This window comes from Odocoileus virginianus, chromosome 33 (genome assembly GCF_023699985.2).
Source record: "Odocoileus virginianus isolate 20LAN1187 ecotype Illinois chromosome 33, Ovbor_1.2, whole genome shotgun sequence".
Taxonomy (NCBI): Eukaryota; Metazoa; Chordata; class Mammalia; order Artiodactyla; family Cervidae; genus Odocoileus; species Odocoileus virginianus.
Genome location: NC_069706.1, coordinates 18,393,311 through 18,414,717, shown reverse-complemented (window position 1 = coordinate 18,414,717; position 21,407 = coordinate 18,393,311). Strand labels below are relative to the sequence as shown.

General features: G+C 37.1%; 1 protein-coding gene and 1 non-coding gene across 3 annotated transcripts in view; one reads left to right on the top strand and one right to left on the bottom strand.

Annotated features, from left to right (window-relative positions):
* LOC110151697 (phospholipid-transporting ATPase ABCA3-like) overlaps positions 1-21,407 on the bottom strand; it is a 285,960-nt gene that overhangs the window by 219,389 nt on the left and 45,164 nt on the right. The window contains exons 4-6 of one of the 2 annotated variants that reach the window (XM_070460996.1): positions 17,724-17,851; positions 12,996-13,116; positions 5,058-5,317 (exon numbers count right to left, since the gene is read on the bottom strand). In XM_070460996.1, coding sequence (XP_070317097.1) covers positions 5,058-5,317; positions 12,996-13,116; positions 17,724-17,851 — 509 coding nt within the window. The remainder of the gene's footprint in view (positions 1-5,057; positions 5,318-12,995; positions 13,117-17,723; positions 17,852-21,407) is intronic. The other variant, XM_070460997.1, reaches the window with a different exon arrangement.
* TRNAC-GCA (transfer RNA cysteine (anticodon GCA)) lies at positions 10,982-11,053 on the top strand. Its single transcript has one exon. It is a non-coding gene; the product is annotated as a tRNA-Cys (tRNA).

Below are 21,407 nucleotides of genomic sequence, written 5' to 3'. Positions count from 1 at the left end.
AAGGAACAACAGACTGGTTCCAAATTGGGACAGGAGTACGTCAAGACTATATATTGTCAGCCAGCTTATTTAACTTATATGCAGAGTACATCATGAGAATAGGCAGGCTGGACGAAGCACAAGCTGGAATCAAGATTGTGGGGAGAAATATCAATAACTTCAGATATGCAGATGACACCACCCTTATGGCAGAAAGCAAAGAGGGAATAAAGAGCCTTATGATGAAAGTGAAAGAAGAGAGTGAAAGAGCTTGCTTAAAACTCAACATTTAAAATGAAGATCATGACATCCTGTCCCATCACTTCATAGCAAATAGATGGGGAAACAATGGAACAGTGACAGACATTTTTCTCTTGGGCTCCAAAATCACTGTGGACAGTGCCTGCAGCCATAAAATTAAAAGGCACTTGCTCCTTGGAAAAAAAAAAAGCTATGACAAACCTGGACAGCATATTTAAAACTGAGACATTACTCTGCTGACCAAGTTGTGTATAGTCAAAGCTATGGTTTTTCCATAGCTTTTTCATAGTTTTTCATACATGTACATAGTTTCATACATAGTTTTTCACATGTACAGATGTGAGAGCTGGACAATAAAAAAGGCTTAGGGCCAAAAAATTGATGCTTTTGAACTGTGGTGTTGGAAAAGACACTTCAGAGTTCCTTGCACAGTAAGATCGAACCAGTCAATCCTAAAGGAAAGCAGCTGTGAATATTCACTGAAAGGACTAATTCTGGAGCTGAAGCTCCAATGCTCTGGCCACCTGATGGGAAAAACTGACTCATTGGAAAAGACCCTGATGCTGGGTGAAATTGAAGGCATAAGGAGAAGTGGATGACAGAGGACAAGATGGTTGGATGGCATCACTGATTCAATGGCTATGTATTTGAGCAAACTCTGGGAGATGATGAAGGACAGGGAAGCCTGGCATATTGCAGTCTATTGGGTCACAAAGAGTCAGACACAATTGAGCAACTAAACAACAACAAAATTTTTTAACAAGTTGGAAGAGATAACCATTGGAAATCCACACACACCTAACAAAAAAGTACTTCAGCCTGGAAGGACTGAAAAATACAGCCTAAGCAAAGCTTACATGTTAAGACTTTATCAGGAGGTTCATTCATAGAATAGCAAGAATGAGAGAATTAAGATGTGAAGGAGAAGAAACAAATTGAATGTAATGTGTTTAGCATACTGGCCACAGGCTGACAAAAAGAAATGTATTCAAATGCTATTATTCCATTAAGTCAAATGGAAGCATCAAGCCTTAAGATAGTCCACTGCAGGGAGAAAGACAAAGAGATTTATATCAACTCTTTACTATCTCTTCACTCCATGGTCAAAGTTCAGTAGGCTGGTTGACAACTTCCCTGAGTTTCTGAGTTGGGTGACCATGAAGCCACTGTGGATGAAAGATCCCTCACTCCATGACACAAGCTCTTTCTTTGAGCCCAGAAATGAATAGAACTAGCTCCCAATGCAGGAATAATATTTGCCATTCCAAACCCTGTTCCTTAGAAGGGAGTTTAAAACAACTAGCAATGTTATTCATAGAAGACAAGGTGATAGCAATGGTGGACAGGCTCTCCATGAAGAACTAAGTCAAGTCATGAAAACAGGTAAAAATAAGCAGATCCCATGTACTGGGTCCCCTACACGTAACATCAACATGTATAAAGCTAAAACTGACAATTAAAAGGAAAAATTAGACAACTCAACTTAGAGGGGTGGGAATGGGTGGGAGGTAGGAGGGAGATTCAAGAGGGAGGGGACATATGTACAGCTATGGTTAATTTATGTCGATGTAAGACAGAAAACAAGCCAATATCATAAACCAATCATCAATTCAAAATAAATAAATATTTTAAAAAATCAATAAACATAAAGGTAGATATGTAGTATACTCCTCACAATAACTGATAACAACTAATAGATAAAACATGAACATGAACAATGTAAATAACAAAACTGATGTAACATGTACAGAAAACTGCACCCTTTTAATGCTCAGTACACATTGTTTTTCAGTGCACATGTGATAACAGAACATTTGTTAAAATTGGCTATATTCTAGTCCATAAAGCATGTTTCAACAAAATTTTAAAAAACTGAAATAAAAGACTGGCACCTAGTATGTTGTTGTGTTTTTTAAACACATTAAAAATCATTCTGTTCTATTAAGTTCACAGTTGTGAGCTTCAGAATCTGCTGAATGATCCTTGATCAAATACAGATTACAAACATTCAAGAAACATTTTCATCCTTCTCATATAATGGTCTGAGAATTGTATTTTCTCTGGCTTCCAAAACAGAGGTTAATGATTTAGTAAATGTGGATGTATGTTAATTGTATGTCCTCTTTAGGGAAAGATTACCTATAGCTTTCACTGATATCTGTGAACATTTCTTTATTTCAACCACATCAACTAGTAGTGATGACTTCTATTGCTATTATGAAGATATGTCAGGATCTTAACGAACTGCTAACTTTTGATCCTTAAAAAAAAAAAACTTGTAACACTGTTTTATATTTATAATGGTCTTTGAAATTTTATAAATGTCCTATGGGTCAAAGAAAAAATTAGCAAAAAAATTAGAAACTATTATGAAATATATGATAAAGAAAACATTGTATTTCAACTTACAGGTCATAGCAAAAGTTGATTTGACTTAAATTCAGAGGCTTATATGCAAAGATTAGGAAAAAAGAAGGTCTAAAGAACAATAAGGAAGAAAATGTGGGGAAACTCAGCCAGCAAAGACTGGCCACAGAAAGCAGGAATCATAAAGGAAAAGACTTTATTACATTGAAATTCAGAACATTTACAAGTCAAAGACACATTAAAGCAAGTTACAGGTTGGGAGAACATACTTGCAATACATACATCACACAAAGAACTTGTATCCAAAATATATAAAGAATCAATGAAAATCAATGAGACAAGACACACAACCCAACAGAAAAGTGGGGAAAAGACTTTTGAATACACACCTCACAAAGGAGAGTATCCATGTAGCCAAAAAGGATGTGAAAAGGGGTTCAACAACATTGGTTGACAAAGAAAATTAAATTAAAACCACAATGAGTTTACCACTATTTCCAGAATGATTGAAAGTTTAAAAGGCTAATACCACCAGTTGTTGGCATACTTATGGAACAAGAGGAACTCTCTTCAACTATTGATAAGAGAATGAATTGGCACAAACTTTAGAAAAAAATTTCACTTTATTTAACAAGGTTGAAAATATGTATACTTTATACTCTACCAATTTTAATCTTAGGTGTATATCCAACAGAAAAATGTGTACATCTTCACCAAAATACATCCTTCAATAAAAAATAAATAAATTTAAAATTAAAAAAGGGTAAAAGGGAATATTTCACTATTTCACTATTGCTACTATATTATCATATATCTGTTTTTTTTCCCTCTGATACACATGCTTTTTGCAAAAATGGGATGATTCCTGCATCATTTCAGGATATGCTTTTTTTCATTTAACATTATATAGGGGGCCTCTCAACTGTTATTGAATAAACCTACAGCTTCATTAAAAAAAAATATTCACATTGACTTACTATAATTGGCCAATACTTGAACAACTAAATATTCATCAGCAATAGTGACAAATTGTGGTATAGTCATAAATTAAATGAAGTGAAACAACAATGAAATGAAACAACAATGAAAATGGTCAAATTGCATCTATACAGAAAATATCAACAGCTCCCACTGAAACAAAAGAATTGCTACTGTATGATTCTATTTAAATAAAGTTTTTAAACCAGGCAACACTCATATATGATTTTAGAATTTAAATAGTAACTATTTTTAGAGAAGAGAGATGTAGTTATTTAGATGGGATGCCAAGGAGTGCCCAGACTACAGGCAATATTCTATTTCTTGGCTGGAACAGTAGTTGGGTATTCATGTTTCAAACATCTGTACACATTGGTATGTATTTATTTTAATTCAAGTTTTTTAATGAAAAATTAAATAACAAGTAATTTAAACTACATGATCAACATTTGTGTAATAGGTCCTGGAGAGACAGAGAGAAAATTAGTAAGCTGAAGTTTAAAGTTGAAAATAGATTTCAAGGAGATTATTCACTAAGTAGGAAAAGAGAAAAATATGTGGTAGTCAGAGAAATGGCTAGATGATGAAAAATTAACAAGAGCTTGAAAGAGAAAATGACATTTCCAAACATGGAGAGAAAGGAACAGAATGTATGCCGGCTGACATGTGCTGCACATAGGGAACAAAGGGAATGGAAAGATAGCTAAGTGTTGATAGCTACATAATATTTCCTATGTACTAACAATTAAGATCTCTTTAATTATCACACAACTCTATGTAGTAAGAGTATTTTTACCTCCATTTTGCAAATGAGGCTCAGAGAAGTTAAGAAAGTTACCCCAAAGTTATAGGGGTAGGAAATGGCAGTACTCAGGTGCTACATATTATACTATACTGATAAGACTTAGGTTTCAAGCCTGGGTGATTTAGAGGGTGATACATGACAACCCACTCCAGTATACTTGCCTGGAGAATCCCATGGACAGAGCTGCATGGTGGGCTACAGTACAGAGTCACAGATTAATGGATAGATGGATAAACTAATGGCTTTCTCTCTGACCTTAGAGCCACTGCTCTTTATAATATGATCTTGATTTGACTTGATATTAAAAGGACTCTCAAATCTTGGAATTGAAGTATATATTAGGGTCATATAATTTATAAGCTTATATGATTATTTCTTTTTGTTCATTTTATTCCAAAGAAGATTCAAGATATTTAATATATGACTTCTCTTCACAGCATTTTTATCAAATAGTCAATAAAATTACAAGCCAGATCAAGAATTTAGATTAAAGAAAAACACCAGCAAATTGACAAATGACATAGTATATATATTCTATGCCCAATCTATATTTGTATATTGCTATTGTGTTATAATCATTCACTAGTAACAAATGTATAGACATAGTCCAATTCTGTGCATAAGTCTGTTCCACAAGCCCAAAATGAAACAAAGAAAGTGAATTTACCTTCAATCTGGTTTCCTTTTCCATAACAATGGTTCTGATAAGAGTAAGTTCAGTTAGAGAAAATATAAGTAAAACTTGTAAAGGGAAGAGAGATAAAAAAAAGAGAAAAAAATCATCATTATAATAAGCAGGGTATGGAAATCTGGCAACAAAAATGGTGACATTTTCAAATAGCATTTCCGCAGCTCTGCCATTATGGTACACAATGATGGCTTTATCCAAGGCATGCTGCACAAGCAGGAATCCGTCTTTGTAGTAGGCTAAGTGAAAAGACAAAGATTGCCAAGTTCAGTATATTAGGAAACAGCAAGGCGAACACAGAAGGCAATTGAGGTAATTCTAACTTTTAAACCCATAAAACAAAGCAAATTCACAAAACTTTTAATAGTTTGGAATATAAAGAGATAATAAATAGCATGGAATTGCATTACCACCTTCCCCAAACTAAAATACTTGCATCCAAATGTTATAGTTGGTTTATGAAATATTATCAGTCAAAAGAAATGAGAATTCAAGGAAATACCAGATATACTTTTCTATACCGGACACATGCATAGAAATGAAACTTAAAACAAGATATGTCATAAAGGTGCACTGGGAAGACCCAGAGGGATCGGGTGGAGAGGGAGGTGGGAGGGGGGACTGGGATGGGGAATACATGTAAATCCATGGCTAATTCATTTCAATGTATAACAAAAACTACTGTAATAATGTAAAGTAATTAGCCTCCAACTAATAAAAATAAATGAAAAAAAAAGATATGTCATAATTCCATTTACAATAGCATTGAAAAGAAAAAAATACACAGGAAGAAACTTAACCAAAGAGGTAAATTACTTGTACACTGAAAACTACAAAGCATTCCTGAAATTAATAAAAAAGATACAAATAATTAAAAGACATCCTGTGCTCATGAACTGGAAAGCAATATTCATACTAATCAAAAGTTATCTACAGATTCAATATAATCTCTATCAAAACCCCAAATGCATTTTTTGTAGAAATAGACAAAAATCCTAAAATCCATATGAAATTGCAAAAGATTCTGAGTAGCCAAAATAATCCTGAGCAAGAAAAACACTTGTTATTCTAAGCTGGAAGACTCACATGTCCTGATTTTAAAATATATTAGGAAGTTACAGTAATCAAAAGACTATGGTACTGGCATGAAGACAGACATAGAGAAAAATGGAAAACAACAGATGATCCAGAAATAAACTCTCATATATGGTCAAATGATCTTTGCTAAGGGTATTGGGCAAAAAAATATAGTCTCTTCAAAAGAAATGGTATTGGATAAACTGGAAGTCCACATGCAAAAGAATGAATTTGGATCCTTACCTTATACCATAATCAAAAATAAAATGAAAATGGATTGAATATCTAACCACAAGACCTGACATTGTAAAACTCTTAGAAGAAAACAAAGGTCAAATCATTCATGACGTTGGATTTGGTGATGATTTCTCAGACATGACATCAAAAGCACATGGGACAAGCAAAAATAAACAAAGTAGATTACATCACACTTAAAAATGTTTCCACAGCAAAGGAAACAATCAACAGAATGAAAAGACAACCAATGAAATGGGAGAAAATATTTATAAACCATAAAATTTATAAAGGGCTAATATTCAGAATATATAAAGAACTTGTAAAACAAAACAACAATTAAACAACCATATTAAAAAATATGAAAGACCTGAACAGACATTTCTTCAAAAAAATATACAAGGGGACAAAAAGCAAATGAAAAAAAAATAATCAAATTCACTAGTCATCAGGGAAATGCATATCAAAGCCACAAGATGCCACCTCACACCTGCCAGGATGGCCACTACCAAAACAGAGAAACTAACAAATTTTGGTGAAGATGTAAGGAAATTAAAATCCTTGTGAACTACTGGTGGAAATATAAAATGGTGCACTTGCAATGGAAAACAGGATGGAGGTTTCTCATAATATTACAAGTAATTGCCATAAAATCCAATAATCACATTTTTTGGAATATATGAAGAGTTGAAAATAGGATCTCTACGAAATATCTGCACACACATATTCATTGCAGCATTATTCACAATAGCCAAGAGCTGAAAGCAACCTAAATGTTCTTTGATAGATGAACAGATAAACCAACTGTGGTGTGTGTGTGTGTGTGTGTGTGTGTGTGTGTGTATACACACACATCAATGCCAAAGAGGCTGAAGTTGAATGGTTCTATGATGACCTACAAAACCTTCTAGAACTGACACCAAAAACAGATGTCCTTTTCATCATAGGAGACTGGAATGCAAAAGTAGGAAGTCAAGAGATACCTGGAGTAACAGGCAAATTTGGCTTCAGAGTACAAAATGAAGCAGGGCAAAGGCTAACAGTTTTGCCAAGAGAATGTACTGATAATAGCAAAAATCCTCGTCCAACAACACAAGAGACAACTCTACACATGGACATTACCAGATGGTCAACACCTCAATCAGATTAATTATATTCTTTGCAGCCACAGATGGAGAAGTTCTATAGAGTCAGCAAAAGCAAGACCAGGAGCTGACTGTGGCTCAGATCATGAAATTCTTATTGCAAAATTCAGATGTAAATTGAATAACATAGGGAAAACTACTAGACCATTAGGGTATGACCTAAATCAAATCCCTTACGATTATACAGTGGAAGTGACAAATAGATTCAAGGGATTAGATCTGATAGACAGAGTGCCTAAAGAACTATGCATGGATATTGTACAGGAAGTGGTGGCGTAATACCATCCCAAAGAAAAAGAAATGCAAAAAGGCAAAATGGTTGTCTGAGGAGGCCTTAAAAGTAGCTGAGAAAAAAGAGAAGTGAAAGGCAAAGGAGAAAAGGAAAGACAAACCCATCTGAATGCAAATTTCCAAAGAATAGCAAGGAGAGATAAGAAAACCTTCCTGAGTGATCAGTGCAAAGAAACAGGAAAACAATAGAAAGGGAAAGACTAGAGATCTCTTCAAGAAAATTAGAGACACCAAGGAAACATTTCATGCAAAGATGGGCACAATAAAGGACAGAAAAGGTATAGACATAAAAGAAGCAGAAGATATTAAGAAAAGGTGGCAAGAGTATACAGAAGAAAACTATACAAAAAAGATCTTGACCCATATAAGCACAATGGTGTGATCACTTACCTAGAGTCAGACATCCTGGTTTGTGAAGTCAAGTGGGCCTTAGGAAGCATCACTACAAACAAAGCTAGTGGAGGTGACGGAATTCCAGTTAAGCTATTTCAAATTCTAAAAGATGATGCTGTGAAAGTGCTGCACTCAATATGCCAGCAAATTTGGAAAACTCAGCAGGGGTCACAGGACTGGAAAAGGTCAATTTTCATTCCAATCCCAAAGAAAGGAAAGGCAAAAGAATGTTCAAACTACTGCACAATTGCACCCATCTCACATGCCAACAAAGTAATGCTCAAAATTCTCCACGTCAGGCTTCAACAGTAAATGAACCATGAATTTCTAGATGTTCAAGCTGGATTTAGAAAAGACAGAGGAACCAGAGATCAAATTGCCAACATCCGTTGGATCATTGAAAGAGTAAGAGAGAAAAACATCCAGAAAAATATTTACTTCTGCTTTGTTAACAATGCCAAAGCCTTTGACTGTGCAGATCACCACAAACTGTGGAAAATTCTTCAAGAGATGGGAATACCAGACCACTTGACCTGCCTCCAGAGGAATCTGTATTCAGTCAAGAAGCCTTAGTTAGAACAGTACATGAGACAATAAACTGGTTCCAAATTGGAAAAGGAGTATGTCAAGGCTGTATATTGTCACCAGACTTATTTAGCTTCTATACAGAGTGAATCATGCAAAATGCCAGGCTGGATGAAGCAAAGCTGGAATTAAGATTGCCAGGAGAAATATTAATAATCTCAGATATGCAGATGGTACCACCCTTATGGCAGAAAGAAAAGAGGAACTGAAGAGCCTCTTGATGAAAGTGAAAGAGGAGAATGAAAAAGCTGGCTTAAAACCCCGCATTCAAAAGACTAAGATCATGGCATCCGATCCCATCACTTCACGGCAAATAGGTGGGGAAACAATGGAAACAATGACAGACTTTATTTTATTTTCTCGGGCTCCAAATTCACTGCAGATAGCAACAACAGCCATGAAATTAAAAGATGCTTGCTCCTTGGAAGAAAAGCTGTGACCAAATTAGACAGCATATTAAAAAGCAGAGATGTTACTTTGCCAACAAAGGTCCATCTAGTCAAAGCTATGGTTTTCCCAGTAGTCATGTATGGATGTCAGAGTTGGACCATAAAGAAAGATGAGTGCCGAAGAACTGATGCTATTGAACTGTGGTGTTGGAGAAGACTCTTGAGAGTTCCTTGGACTGCAAGGATATCAAAACAGTCAATCCTAAAGGAAATCAGTCCTGAATATTCGTTGGAAGGACTGATGCTGAAGCTGAAGCCCCAATACTTTGGCCACTTGATGGGAAGAACTGATTCATTTGAAAGACCCTGATGTTGGGAAAGATTGAAGGCAGGAGGAGGAGGAGGAGATGATGGAGGATGAGATGGTTGAATGACATCACTGACTTTCTGGACATGAGTTTGAGCAAGCTCCAGGAGTTGGTGATGGACGGGGAAGAATGGCATACTGCAGCCCATGGGGTCACAAAGAGTCAGACACGACTGAGCAACTGAACTGAAATGACCTATAATGGAATATTATTCAGCCTTGAAAAAGAAGAAAATGCTGGTATATGCTACAAGATGGATAAATCTTGAGGACATTATGCACAAAAAGACAATTAATGTGTGATGCCACTTAAATGAAGTATCTAGAGTAGTCAAACTCATAGAAACAGAAAATAGAATGGTGGTCTCCAAGTGCTGGAAGGAGGGGAAAATTAGTTGTTGTTGTTTAATTGGTGCAGGGTTTTAGTTTTGCAAGATTACATAGTTCTGGAGATCTGCTACACAATAATATACCTTTGTTGTGCACTTAAGAAAATGGATCTCATGTTTAAGTATTCTTATTACAATTTTTGTAAATATCACTTTCAAATTTCACTGAACTAATTCTGATCATCTCTTCTACCACTTAGCTGATTTAACTGGTCCAGGTCCTAATAATTAATACCATAGAATTTTACTGTTGAAGGGGATTTAAAAGGTCACTTACTCCAAATACTCATTTTGCACCTTAAGAAACTTGGCCCAGAGTGTTTAAGATCATAAAGGTACTGACTAACAGAGTCTGAGAAAGAAACACCAAATCACTTGACTCCCAGTCACTATACTACAATGTCATTTACAAGGACAGTATCTCTTCATACAAGTTTTTAATATTAACTTGCTATGCAGTATCATTCAAGAGGTGAAATCTGTCTAATTTTTATTTCTTTATAACAGGTTTTTTAAGGAAAGTCTCCCTTGAGGAATAGCATATATTTAAATGTTTTTATGGGACCAAAGCTTCTTTTTGGTTTTAAACTACTATTTTTCCACTAAGATCATGCACTTTTCAATTAACTTACTCTCACAACTATACTTAGGATGCAGCACACTAATTTTTAAAAAGGCCACTTTTGATTAGAGAAATACACAATGTTTTTGATAAAAATGACAAGACATTACACAATCCCACCACTCTAACTTTTTTTTATTTCCAGACTGCCATTCTAATTTTTATACAGACCATTATACATTTTCATAATTCTATCCGTATGGCTCTGTGTTTATCAGGTTTTGATAATGATTAATTTTCATCACTACACAGTAGTCTGTCAAACTGATAGATCATCATGTTCTTGATAATAATAAACTACACATAGCTTTTGTCTTCTGCTGAATAATTTAGTAAAGACAAATTCTCAGGATTGTTAGTTAATTCAAGTCCTCTATTGTTTGTTTGTTTGTTTTTTGGGAGGTGGGGGCTTCCCTGGTGGCTCAGATGGTAAAGCATCTGCCTGCAGTGCAGGAGACCCAGGTTCGATCCCTGGGTTGGGAAGATCCCCTGGAGAAGGAAATGGCAACCCACTCCAGTACTCTTGCCTGGAAAATTCCATGGACTGAGGAGCCTGGTAGGCTACAGTCCATGGGGTCACAAAGAGTCGGACACTACTGAATGACTTCACTTTCACTTTCTATTGTTTTTTATTCCTAAAGTTAACCTATGTAATTTAAAAACAACTTAAAACTACCATTGCATAATGAAACATCATTCATCAAAATAACTGTCCCAAAATAATACAGGAACCATAAGCATGCAAATAGTTTTAGTAAATGAAAACATGTCTATGTCAGCAGAGCCAAAATTTACCAAAAAAGACTAAATAAATGCATAGATATACATTGATAAAAGTTCAGGAAATTATCAAAGGTGATACAAAGATACTTTTCAAGTGTATCAGTTCAGTTAGGTTGCTCAGTCATGTCCGACTCTTTGCGACCCCATGGACTGCAGCACGCCAGGCCTTCCTGTCCATCCCCAGCTCCCGGAGTTCACTCAAACTCATGTCCATTGAGTTGGTGATACCATCCAACCATCTCATCCTCTGTCCTCCCCTTCTCTTCCCACCTTCAATCTTTCCCAGCATCAGGGTCGTTTCAAATGAGTCAGTTCTTCCCATCAGGTGGCCAAAGTATTGGAGCTTAAGCTTCAGCATCAGTTTTTCCAATGAATATTCAGGACTAATCTCCTTTAGGATGGACTGGTTGGATCTCCTTGCAGTCCAAGGAACTCTCAAGAGTCTTCTCCAACATTACAGTTCAAAAGCATCAATTCTTTGACACTCAGCTTTCTTTATAGTCCAACTCTCACATCCATACATGACTACTGCAAAAACCATAGCTTTGACTAGACAGACCTTTGCTGGCAAAGTAATGTCTCTGCTTTTTAATATGCTGTCTAGGTTTGTCATAACTTTCCTTCCAAGGAGTAAGCATCTTTTAATTTCATCACTGCAATCACCATCTGCAGTGATTTTGGAGCCCAAGAAAATAAAGTCTGTCACTGTTTTTCACTGTTTCCCCATCTATTTGCCATGAAGTGATGGGACTGGATGCCATGATCTTAGTTTTCTGAATGTTGAGCTTTAAGCCAACTTTTTCACTCTCCTCTTTCACTTTCATCAAGAGGCTCTTTAATTCTTCTTCACTTTCTGCCATAAGAGTGGTGTCATCCGTGTATCTGAGGTTATTGATATTTGTCCAAGCAATCTTGATTCCAGCTTGTGCTTCTTCCAGCCCAGTGTTTCCAATGATGTACTCTACATATAAGTTAAATGAGCACAGTGACAATATACAGCCTTGATGTACTCCTTTCCCTATTTGGAACAAGTCTGTTGTTCCATGTCCCGTTCTAGCTGTTGCTTCCTGACCTGCATACAGGTTTCTCAAGAGGCAGGTAAGGTGGTCTGGTATTCTTATCTCTTGAAGAATTTTCCAGAGTTTGTTGTGATCCACACAGTCGAAGGCTTTGGCATAGTCAATAAAGTAAAAGTAGATGTTTTTCTGGAACTCTCTTGCTTTTTCAATGATCCAACGGATATTAGCAATTTGACCTCTGGTTCCTCTACCTTTTCTAAATTCAGCTTGAATTTCGGGAAGTTCACAGTTCACATACTGTTGAAGCCTAGCTTGGAGAATTTTAAGCATTATTTTACTAGTGTGTGACATGAGTGCAATTGTGTGGGAGTTTGAGCATTCTTTGGCATTGCCTTTGTTTGGGATTGGAATGAAAACTGACCTTTTCCAGTCCTATGGCCACTGTTGAGTTTTCCAAACATAAGGTTTTTTATATGTTTGTTTTATCATAAAAACTAAATTTAAAAAACTTACCATCAGAATTCACAAAGAAACACATTTCTCACATGTTGAAAAAAAATGTTAAATGATTGCCAGATTGGACAACCAAAATAATAATTAAGTGTGCTTAAGGATATGCTCACCAGGATTTCCCCCTTGTGGGGAGTTTGGGTTCCTGGGTCCTAAAGAGGGATTTACTGGAAAGAGAAGTTCTGTAAACCATGGAGCCTTTTTTTTAGAACGGAAACGCAGACGATATTTTACCTAGAATGAACAATAATAGAAAACAAATATTTTAAGTCAATAAACATCAAAAGGCACATACTAGCCATGAAAGGTACATAAAATAAAAAGTTAAAAGTTGTGTTTTGAGGACAAGTGAGCAACTCGGAATTCTAAATGAGGAGAAACGACAGTATCACTGTCAACAGGGAACAGGTAGCAGGACTCACATCCTATAACCACAGTCATAATTTAAAATTGACTAAATTTATAAGTTTCCTCTTTTATCTCCATGGCATTTTGCCTTTGAGTTTCAAAGACACAGTGGTGGTACCTTCTTTGATCATTATGAATGAATTTTCCTCACGGAGAACTGACATGCCTACTTCCCTGGTGGGAGAAAGAAATGGCAACCCACTTCAGTATTCTTGCCTGGGAAAGCCCACAGACAGAGAAGTCTGGCAGGCTACTGTCCATGGGGGTCACAAAGTGTTGGACATGACTCAGTGATTAAACAATAGCTTCTCTGGTGTCTTCCCTGGTAGCTCAGTGGTAAAGAATCCACCTGCTAATGTAGGAGGTGCGGGTATGTTCCCTGGGTTGGAAGATCCCCTGGAGAAGGAAATTGCAGCTCACTCCAGTATTCTTGCCTGGGAAATCCCATAGACAGAGGAGCCTGGCGGGCTATAGTCCATGGGGTCTTAAAAAGTCAGTCACCACTTAGCGACTAAACAACAGTAACAACTGGTGAAAATTCAGAAAGTTCTATTATTTCATTTCCCATAATGTTAGCCAAATATGGTAGGGCAAAAAAAATACTACCCTCTTCAAAAAAATGAATGACACATAAGGAAAACCCCAGATGAAGAAGAGGAGGGATGATAACATTTAAATGTTGAATGTTGCCTATTTTAAGTATTAAATGAAAAAATAATGATTCACTATGTCCGAGAGCTAAGTAAACTAAAAGGGTAAGTTATGGTAGAATCTGAGTACCTTAACAAGACAAAAGATTACCGTCACCAATGATCAAGGAAGCAGAACAGAGAAAGTGAGAAGGAACAGGCACATGCACTATGTCTAAGTAAAAATTTACATAATTCAGTCATTTATAAACAAAGTTTTAAGTAACTACAGTGTGTTTAAATATCTTAATACACAATCCTTGATCTCAGAGAACTCCAAAAGTATTAAGGGAGCACAGAGGAGGGACGAGGACACTTTGCACTTACAAGAGTTTTCTAGAATGAATGACAACTATCCAAAGAAAATGAGGGACCTCTAGAGAACACATTCCCTCCCAAAAAGAGGATAATGTGACCAAAGGCAGAGGAGCAAGAGACAACATAGTACATGCAAAGAAATGCTACTGGTTCAATATTGCTATAACATAAAGTTCAAAAAAAGAAGAGACAAAAATGGGGCTGGCAATCAAAAAATGGGCCAAAGAACTAAACAGACATTTCTCCAAAGAAGACATACAGATGGCTAACGAACACATGAAAAGATGCTCAACATCACTCATTACCAGAGAAATGCAAATCAAAACCACAATGAGGTACCATTACACGCCAGTCAGAATGGCTGCTATCCAAAAGTCTGCAAGCAATAAATGCTGGAGAAGGTGTGGAGTTGGTGGGAATGCAAACTAGTACAGCCTCTATGAAAAACAGTGTGGCGATTCCTTAAAAAACTGGAAATAGAACTGCCATATGATCCAGCAATCCCACTCCTGGGCATGCACACCGAGGAAACCAGATCTGAAAGAGACACGTGCACCCCAATGTTCATCACAGCACTGTTTATAATAGCCAGGACATGGAAGCAACGAATGGATAAGAAAGCTGTGGTACATATACACAATGGAATATTACTCAGCCATTAAAAAGAATACATTTGAATCAGTTCTAATGAGATGGATAAAACTGGAGCCCATTATACAGAGTGAAGTAAGCCAGAAAGATAAAGACCAATACAGTATACTAACGCATATATATGGAATTTAGAAAGGTGGTAATGATAACCCTATATGCAAGACAGAAAAAGAGACACAGATGTATAGAAGAGACTTTTGGACTCTATGGGAGAAGGCGAGGGTGGGATGATCTGAGAGAACGGCATCAAAACGTGTGTATTATCAAGGGTGAAACAGATCGCCAGTCCAGGTTGGATGCATGAGACATGTGCTCAGGGCTGGTGCACTGGGATGACCCAGAGGGATGGGATGGGGAGGGAGGTGGGAGGGGGGTTCAGGATGGGGAACACATGTAAATCCATGGCTTATTCATGTCAGTGTATGGCAAAAACCACTACAATATTATAAAGTAATTAGCCTCCAACTAATAAAAATAAATGAAAAGAATAATAAAATTTAACAGCATATACATTTGAAATAAAAAGGTCGGGGGGGCTGGAAGGGTATTCAGAAACAGGTCACTGATGGCTTTATATCCTGTGCAAAGAAACTTCTCTAGTCAGTGGAGCACCCCGATGTCTTTAACATAGCAGAGCAACCTGATCTTTTCTGTGTTCTTAATGAATTGTTGTGGTATCCATGTGGATAGATTAAGTCTTGCCTGGGAAATTCAGCTAACAAATAAAGTTCAGCTACATAAGAGCCACAGGTTGAGGACAGAAGGAGAGTATAGTAGGTCTACATACCCGTGAAGTCAGAAGTCAGAGATAAGAAATTTTGTTTGGTAAAGTGTAGAAAAAGAGAACAGGTATCTGGGAAAATAACCTGGGGGAAAAATTGTCAGGAATACATTTCAAATGCTAGACACAGAGAATCAACAACAAAAATGAAGCTTGCAACTGTACCAAAGTTACTTGATATTTGGGCCACATATATCAATGAAGTTATATAAGCACAAGCATTTTTTTTTTGAGGCAGTAATTAGCATAAAGTAGACATATATGAAAAGAATAAAGTGAGTTTCTTCCCTTCTCCTGGCAAATACTTGCCTCTTACATGCTGGATCTGGCTCTATGCATAGATACTATAGTTTGATCATTTGCCTCAACCCTTTGTAGAACGTCTCTCTCTGGTAAAGAGACACACCAAGTTACCAGGTTCAAAACACTCCACCTTGAGCAGTGTTATGAGAGTCTTCTTCAGTGGCTGCAGGTGTCCTAATTCTGATGCAACCTGGCTAAATCCTAAGAACGTTACTAGAGACTTAGAACAGAAATTAAGTAATTTGTTCAAAAGAAAGAAGTCTTTCCTGTTGGAATCTCTGCCAGTGGATGCATGCATGCTAAGTAGTTTCAGTTGTGTCTGGCTCTTTGTGGCCCAATGAACTGTAGTCCACCAGACTCCTCTGTCCATGGAATTCTCCAGGTAAGAATACTGGAGTGGGTTGCCATGTCCTCCTGGAGGGGATCTTCCCCACCCAGGGATCCAACCTGCAACTCCTGTGACTACTGCATTGCAGGCAGACTCTTCACCGCTGAGCCAGTGGAAAGCCCTTGGTAGTGTATATGTATCTGCCTTTATTTTAAAAATCAAACTTAAAATATTTAAAGGACATGCAAATTAGCTATTAGTGGCATTACGGAAGCTTCCATGGCCACCAGAGAGAGAATCAAGAATTCTCAAAGTTAAAGCAATTACCTCTTTGGATATGTAGCAACAATATATTAAAGCATGACACCAAGTGCAAAAAAAAGAGGTATTTAGCAGGCAATTGTCCTAACAAGAAGGCAAAGAAACTCCTTCTAAAGCTCATAATCCCAGTAATTAAAGCTGCCACAGCCAAAAAAGTTCCAGACATGAGTTGGGCTGCTTTTGCGTTTATTTGATGTTCACATAGTAACAGCTTTATTATAAACTTGACTTCACATGCAAAGTCAGAATGGGAATTACACTTAAAATCAACACACTAAAAAGTTTAAATATCATATATAGGTATGTACTATCTGAAATTCCAGATATATATAAACAGGTAACAGATATTGCTGCCCATCTTTTTTTATGTATCTATATTATTATTTTCTTCACCACAATTTGCAGGACTAGAAACACCTACCTTGCCAGGTAGATTGGCAAAATAAATATCCTTACTAAAGTTCCTATTACTTCATTTTTCTGAATACAAGAACTTAAGAGTGGGTGAGAGTCGCTCAGTCGTGTCCGACTCTTTGCGACCCCATGGACTATACAGTCCATGGAATTCTCCAGGCCAGAATACTGGAGTGGGCTGCCATGACCTCCTCCAGGGGATCTTCCCAACCCAGGGATAGAACCCAGGTCTCCCGCATTGCAGGCAGATTCTTTACCAGCTGAGCCACCAGGGAAACCCAAGAATAGTGGAGTGGGTACCTATCCCTTCTCCAGTGGATCTTCCAGACCCAGGGATCAAATAAACAGGGGTCTCCTGCATTGCAGGCAGATTCTTTACCAATTGAGGTACTAGGGAAGCCACAAGACCTTACGGTACAGTTTTATTCTCATCAGCATAATGTAATGACTAAAAGCATAGGTATTAAAATAAGTTGGAACTATTAATAGATTCAAATTCCTGCTCTTATATATAGCAGTTATTATCTTGAGCAAGTTATAACTTTTGCCATTTATAAAATCACGGTTACCTTCATTTCATTAAACCCTTGAAGCTTTGAAATATAGTCTTTAGATAAAACTTTCCCACCTTAAGTGGCAATCTGTCATTACTGTTTTTGAAGTCATGATCAAATATGATAGCAGCCAGCACAAGAACAGATTGATTTTCATATTTAATATACTTTTCAAAATCTTCTTCTGAAGGAAAGCCTCGAACTGTACAGAGAAAAACAAGCATCATACAAATGCAAAATATCTAATGATTATTCCTATCCTCCTATCATTACCATAAATACCATAATCCTGTCATAGTATTATAAAATTTAGAACATTATTACTCAAATACTGCCATCACAGATGTCCTCATGAATATCTGGGGTACACAAAATTATTACATATTATAAACTGTATATGATACTTTGAATGATGTTTAATCATTACAATAACTGTATATTAATGTAAACTGGGACAGGAGAATTTTCTATTGTGTTTTGAAATCTAGTGATTTAAAGAAAAAAGGTGAAGAGAAATGACACTTATTTCTGTGGGAAGTATGATATTTCAGAAACTAACCTTAAGTTGTAGAATAAAACAACATTTTCAATTATATTTCTCATTCACAAATGAATCTGTATGAAATTTGGAAATACACTCTCACAAAACCACTCATACACAATCACACACATACAAGTAACTTATAGGAATTAAAAACCACAATCACTGCTAACCAAAATGATCACATGGATCACAGCCTTGGGTACAATGAAGCTGTGAGCCATGCTGTGCATGGCCATCCAAGACGGATGGGTCATGGTGGGGAGTTCTGACAAAACATGGTCCCCTGAAGAAGGGAATGGCAAAACACTCCAGTTTCATTGCCTTGAAAACCCCATGAACAGTATGAAAAGGCAAAAAGAAATGATACTGGAAGATGATCCCCACAAGTCGGTAGGTGCCCAATATGCTACTGAAGAAGACTGGAGAAATGGCTCCAGAAAGAATGAAGAAGCTGGGCCACAGTGGAAATGACTCTCAGTTGTGGATGTGTCTAGTGATGAAAATAAGTCTGATGCTATAAACAACAATATTGCATAGGAACCTGGAATGTTAGGTCCATGAATCAAGGTAAATCAGATGATGTCAAGGAAGAGATGGCAAGAGTGAACATCAACATTTTAGGAAATCAGTGAAAAAAAAAGGACAGTAATCGGTTAATTTAATTCAGATAATCATTATATCTAATTGTGGGCAAGAATCCCTTGGAAGAAAGGGAGTAGCTCTCACAGTCAACAAAAGAGGGTGCAATCTCAGAAAGGACAGAATGATCTCAGTTAGTTTCCAAGACAAACTTTTCAACCTCACAGTAATCCAAGTCTATGTCCAACCAACAATGCCGAAGAAGCTGAAGTTAAACAGTTCTATTAAGACGAACAAGACTTTCTAGAACTAACAAGAAAAAAAGATGGCCTTTCCCTCACAGGGGACTGGAATACAAAGCAAGAAGTAAAGAGATACCTGGGGTAACAGGCAAGTTTGGCCTTGGAGTACGGAATGAAGCAGGGCAAAGGCTAACAGAGTTCTCTGAGATAACACACCGGTCATTGCAAATGCACTCTTCCAAAAACACAAGAGATGACTCTACATATAGACATCATGAGATGGTCAAAACTGAAATCATATTGATTATATTCTTTGCACGCAAATATGGAGAAGATTTATACAGTCATCAGAAACAAGACCTTGAGATGAATGGGGCTCAAATCATGGGCTCCTTACTGCAAAATTCAGGCTTAACTTGAAGAAAGTATGGAAAAACATTAGGCCATTCAGGTATGACCTAAATAAAATCCCTTAAGATTATATAGTGGAAGTGACAAATACATTCAAGGGATTAGGTCTAGTAGATAGAGTGCCTGAAGAAATATGGAAGGAGGTTCATAACATTGTACATGAGGTGGTGATCAAAACTATCCCAAAGAAGAAGAAATTCAAGAAGGCAAAGTGGTTGTCTGAAGAGGCCTTTAAAATAGCTGAGAAAAGAAGAAAAATGAAAAGAGAGGAGAAAAAAAATGTGTAACTGAATGCAGCATTGCAGAGAATAGCAAGGAAAGATAAGATAGCCTTCTTAAGTTAACAATGTAGAGAAATAAAGGAAAACAACAGAATGGGAAAGACTAAAGTTCTCTTCAAGAAAATTGGAGATACCAAAGGAATATTTCATGCAAAGATGGGCACAATAAAGGACATAAATGGCAAGGGCCTAAGAGAAGAGAAGAGACTGAGAAAAGTTGGCAAGAATACACAGAAGAACTATGTAAAAAAAGGTCTTAATGACCTGGAAAACCACAATGGTGGTCTGACTCACTCACTGAGAGTCAGACACCCTGGAATGTGAAGTCAAGTGGGTCTTAGGAAGAATTACTATGAACAAAGCTAGTGGAGGTGGTAGAATTACAGCTGAGCTATTTCAAATTCTAAAAGATGATGCAGTTAAGTTCTGCACTCAATATGCCAGCAAAGTTGGGAAACTCAGCAGTGGCCACAGGACTGAAAAAGGTCAGTTTTCATTCTAATTCCAAAGGCACCCAATGACAAAGAATGTTCAAACTACCACACAATAATTCTCATGTTACATGCTCTCAAGGTAATGCTCAAAATCCTTCAAGACAGGCTTTAACAGTATGTGAGCAGAGAACTTCCAGATGTACAAGCTGGATTTAGAAAAGGAAGAGAAATCAGAGATCAAATTGCCATCATTCAAAGGATAATAGAAAAAGCAAAGGAATTCTAGAAAAACATCTACTTCTGCTTCACTGACTACACCAAAGCCTTTGACTGTGTGGATCACAACAAACTGGAAACTTCTTACAGGGGTGGGAATACTGGACCACCTTACCTGCCTCCTGAGAAACCTGTATGCAGGTCAAGAAGAAACAGTTAGAACCGAATATGGAACAATGGATTGGTTCAAGATTGGGAAAGCAGTAAATCCAGGCTATAGAATGTCACTCTGATTATATAACTTATACAGAGTACATCATGCAAAATGCCAGGCTCAATGAAGCACAAGCTGGGATCAAGATTGCCAGGAGAAGTATCAATAACCTCAGATATGCAGATGACACCACCCTTATGGCAGAAAGTGAAGAGGAACTAAAGAGCTTCTTGATGAGGGTGAAAGAGGAGAGTGAAAAACTTGGCTTAAAAACTCAGCATTCAAAGACTAAGATCATGGCATCTGATCTCATCACTTCATGGCAAATAGATGGGGAAACAGTGGCAGGCTTTATTTTTGGGGGCTCCAAAATCACTACAGATGGTGACTGCTGCCATGAAATTAAAAGACAATTGCTCCTTGGAAGAAAAGCTATGACAAACCCAGACTGCATATTAAAAAGCAGAGACATTACTTTGCCAACAAAGGTTTGTTTAGTCAAAGCTACAGTTTTTCCAGTAGTCATGTATGGATGTGAGAGTTGGACCATAAAGAAAGTTAAGCACCAAAGAATTGATGCTTTTGAACTGTGGTGTTGGAAAAGATTCATGAGAGTCCCTTGGACGGCAGGGAGATCCAACCAGTCAATCCTAAAGGAGATCAACCGTGAATATTCATTGGAAGGATTTATGCTGAAGCTCCAATACTTTGGCCACCTGATGGGAAGAACTGTCTCATTGGAAAAGACCCTGATGCTGGGAAAGATTGAAGGCGGGAGGAGAAGGGGACAACAGAGGACAAGTTGGTTGGATGGCATCACCAACCCCATGGACATGA